Source organism: Eufriesea mexicana, unplaced genomic scaffold (assembly GCF_001483705.2).
Source record: "Eufriesea mexicana isolate 0111107269 unplaced genomic scaffold, ASM148370v2 scaffold124, whole genome shotgun sequence".
NCBI classification, from domain to species: domain Eukaryota; kingdom Metazoa; phylum Arthropoda; class Insecta; order Hymenoptera; family Apidae; genus Eufriesea; species Eufriesea mexicana.
Genome location: NW_016908357.1, coordinates 3,109,338 through 3,113,329, shown reverse-complemented (window position 1 = coordinate 3,113,329; position 3,992 = coordinate 3,109,338). Strand labels below are relative to the sequence as shown.

Here is a 3,992-nt window from a genome sequence, read left to right as displayed (position 1 = left end):
GCTCTTCCGTCGTTGCTCTGATATGTTACGAATCTTCACTGCGTCTCTTCCTTCTCTCCGACGATTATTAAGTACGTTTTTTCGCTGAAAGAAGAGAAATCTGTCCCGATCGGGCGGGATCGTCGGGGACGATCGATGCAGCACGAGCGATGAAAGAAACGTAGTTTTGTTCGTTGACGTAGCGACTTATACAAAGTAGGTAGAAAAGTGATAAAAATTCGTGTGTACGTATATACGTGTGTCATCATACGTGTGTGTAGCGTGTACGGTAATCCTTCCTTCTCCGTTTCTTTTGTGCATGTTTGCGAGAAATAGCGTGGAACACTCGGTCGGTAAGACAGCTCCGTGATTCCTCTCCACCCGTTACCATCGACCCTTCGCTCACCTAGAACTCATCCCGAAACGCTCGTTTCTCTCTCGCCGAAAGGGAAAAATCTATCGTTTGTTTCACTGCCGTTCCTCCGTGATCCCCGACGATCCGCCATGTAACCCCGGGTCCATCTTCATTGCTTGGGCATGTCGGTACTTTCGATAGCAAGAATAGTTGTTACATTGTACAGTGTTAAAATAGTAATAGCAATAATAATAGTAGTAACAATAGTAACAGTTGTCAGGTCGAGCAGTCACGTCTGCCCGCTGACACATCACGAAGACACGCGCCCCGTTCATCCACCCGTTTCTCATCCATACACGCACAGGGAACTTTGTCTTAAATTTAGCGACAAACCACGTCTTCCGGCTCGTCCATTCGCGCGTGCATCCACTCCGATCGTCCACTTGCACGATGCTCGATCGCATGCACGCATCTACTATTCGCTAAAACATCCATAAGACGAGTCAGCATCGTGGCAAACGCCTCGACGGATTACGTCGTCGTCGTCGTCGTCGTCGTCGTCGTCGTCGTCCTTTCGAGATCCGCGTTCGCTCCGTCTCGAGCTGACTCTCGCGGTATTACGACGATTCGCGCGTCTCTCGACACTCGTGTGAAAACCATGTGAGGATACACGCAAGAAGATAGTAGACTCTACGTATACGTATAAGAACTAAGGAAACTTAATCGAGTAGTAGTACGCAACCGCACAAGGTCTCAAGAATGAATTGTTCTACGCGACGATACAGCCTTAGGCTTGACTCGAGAAGGCGATTAGAACGGTAGATTACCGACGAACATAGTCTCGATCAAGGGTGGCGCTGGGACCAGATCCTCCAGTTTCAGGTAAAAGATACGCTGGAGCCCCTGCAGCGACATGTTCCTCAGTTCCGGTAGTTTGCTCAACAAATGCGACAGGTAGTGCGCTTTCCTCTGCGCCTCGGCGTTATAGGTGACGTGATCGCGAAGGGACGAGACTATTTTCGACTCCAGCTGCTCCACGCGACGAGGCTCCTTCAGGCCGCATCTCGCTGTAATTTCAAGCAGAGAAACAGGCGCGTTTTTTATCTATCGATACATCGCACATTCGTCTACGCGACAGGGAATTTGAGGAAGAGAACTAGGGTTCCTCGTAGGGTGTGCTTAGAGATCTTCGGATTTCCGCCAGACAATTTAAACGGGAACGGGGAACCCGGTGTTGCGTGCAATCGAATTTCTACCACGTCGCTGGACTTGCCGAAAAGAAGCACGCACATGCAAGCTGCGAGGAAAATCGCGTCGACGTATAGCGTGCAACGGACACGAACGATCGCGGTTTCTTTTCGTCCTCGCATCAATAACCAATCGGTCGATCGATAAATAATTAATCTAGCAGACGGTCGCGCCTAATGAACAGTCGTCGAACAGAGGAGAGACAGAGATAGATAGAAAGAGAGACAGAGAGAAAGAAAGAAAGAGAAAGAGAAAACGAGGGTAAGCCAGAATAGAGAAACAGCTTTGGTACTTCTGATATAGTCTTTTCGAATAAGAAGGAATAGAAATGATGAAACTTACCAGTAATGAGGGTGAGAGCACACAGACAAGCGAAAGCACTAGTGTCTACGTCGAGAATGTGAAGAGTTCTTCTGAACTCGAGGATACTTTCGAGCCAGTCGCCAAAGCTACGCTCACACTGTTCCAATGCCAAAACCACGCCGTTGCAAAATGTCAGCTTTGTGTCCCCCGGCTTTGTACGGTACGCCAACCGAAGAACAAAGAGTTCCAGGCTGGCCGACTGGAAAAGTAACTCCTACGAGGAGGAGCAACCACGAAAAGACGTGTTAAGCAACCGAATAATCATACGTACGTACGAAAGATTTGCAAGAATCGTGGAAATCGCGTTACGGATTGTTACAAAAGCAACTTTGCCACGATGAAACGTTATTTTCACCGGCGGCTCGAGGCTAGCTCCGCTAGACAACTGGCCAATCAGACCGTCAATTAGACATGTCGTAGGCTCGTCAGGACTGACCTTTTAGAAAATGTACAAGCTATCGATCTCGGAACGAAAGCTTCCCTTACAGATATTGTCTGCACGTCGATACATAATAAACAATATGACGCGGCTCGCAAACGGTTGCATAACGGAACGAGAAATCACCCGGGATGCACGAAGAAGTTAACAAGTATAATTAATAAGCGGACATTATCCACGTGACAATTTACCAACCTGATCGTCCCGCACGAGATCCGTGAAACCAGGTATCTTGTCGGCGAAATTTCGAATCACGTCGATCGACGTGGTAAGGAGATTGTAGAATTGCTGAGTCTCCCCCGCCTTCGAGGTGGCCGAGTTGCCAGAACTCGATTGCCGATACTGCGAGTAGTCTAACGTTGCCTGATCGGGTGACGTGTCCAAATGTGCACGAACCAAAGCCGTGATCAACGACACCGGCGAACTTGGCGGTGACTCCTGCGGGGATTTCGGCTTCGATGGTAGCCTACCCCGGCGACCCTTCAGGGAATCCGTCCTGACCACCTGTCGAACAAATCGTTCCGTCGCACATTCATTCTGTCAACAATTCCATCTTCCTTTCAATTCTCGCAATTTGCCGCGAAAACGCAAAGACGAACGAGTACACGAATTAATTCGAGGCTACGATTAAATTTACGTTCGACTGAATCTCCGCTTACCTCTTTCACCATACCGACCATCAAGCACTTCTGGAAGCGACAAAATTGGCAGCGATTCCGCCGGCGTTTGTCGACGGGGCAAGCTTTCTCTGCCAGGCACACGTATTTCGAGCCTTTCTGCACGGTCCTCTTGAAGAATCCCTTGCAACCCTCGCAGGTACGTACACCGTAGTGTTGACACGCCGCCGTGTCGCCGCAAACCGCGCACAGTTGACTGGGACTCGGTGGTGCTCGTTCGTTGCTGGTTCCGCTCCCAGGCGACGGAGAACTCACGGAACTTCCGGTGCCACCGCTTCCGCCACGCGCCTTCGGCGATTCTGTACTCCCGCTACTGTGAACGAAACGGGCGTTTAAATTTCGTTTCAAATTCGCGCGTCGTTTCAGATATGGACGATTGAAACGTCGTTCGACGAGTGCATCGCGAAAGATACGAGAAGCAACGTAAGCAATATAAATCGGATCGTTACCTCGCGGACTCTGACCTCTGCGTGGGTAGAGACGCCCTCCGTGGACGCGGATGCGTCCCTATGACGACGTTGTCGACGGTAGGATAAATGTCCGTCGGCGCAACGGGTGTGGCACCGCCGGTGATGGTCGGGGGTGGACCGTAAACCATAGGTACACTGACCGTCGTGCCGTAGGGCGAGTCTTGTTGATGATTCGAGGGTGACGGAACGGCCGTGGTCGGAGTCGGTGCTGTTTCCGTTGGGAAGTAACCCGGGTGATGGTGGTGGTGTTGCTGCTGCGGGGGCGGCGCCGGTGGCTGCTGCTGAGGATGATGATGATGGTGTTGCTGTGGCGGTTGTTGCTGGTGGTCGTGGTAGGGCAACGTGGGCGAGAACTCGGTGGGGTAATGACCGGTGGAGCAGGGGTACACCGAGTTGTCGTAACACTCTCCCTCGTCCATTTTGATGCCGAGCAGTTCCTGTCTGGTGTACCCTTGGGTCGT

At 51.0% G+C, this 3,992-nt stretch overlaps 1 protein-coding gene across 1 annotated transcript in view; it reads right to left on the bottom strand.

Annotated features, from left to right (window-relative positions):
* Positions 1 to 1,144: 1,144 nt before the first annotated feature.
* Hr38 (Hormone receptor-like in 38) overlaps positions 1,145 to 3,992 on the bottom strand; it is a 35,122-nt gene continuing 32,274 nt past the window's right edge. The window contains exons 4-8 of the mRNA XM_017911111.1: positions 3,511 to 3,992; positions 3,044 to 3,374; positions 2,580 to 2,888; positions 1,925 to 2,159; positions 1,145 to 1,401 (exon numbers count right to left, since the gene is read on the bottom strand). The exon at positions 3,511 to 3,992 is cut by the window's right edge and continues 16 nt beyond it. Coding sequence (XP_017766600.1) covers positions 1,145 to 1,401; positions 1,925 to 2,159; positions 2,580 to 2,888; positions 3,044 to 3,374; positions 3,511 to 3,992 — 1,614 coding nt within the window. The remainder of the gene's footprint in view (positions 1,402 to 1,924; positions 2,160 to 2,579; positions 2,889 to 3,043; positions 3,375 to 3,510) is intronic.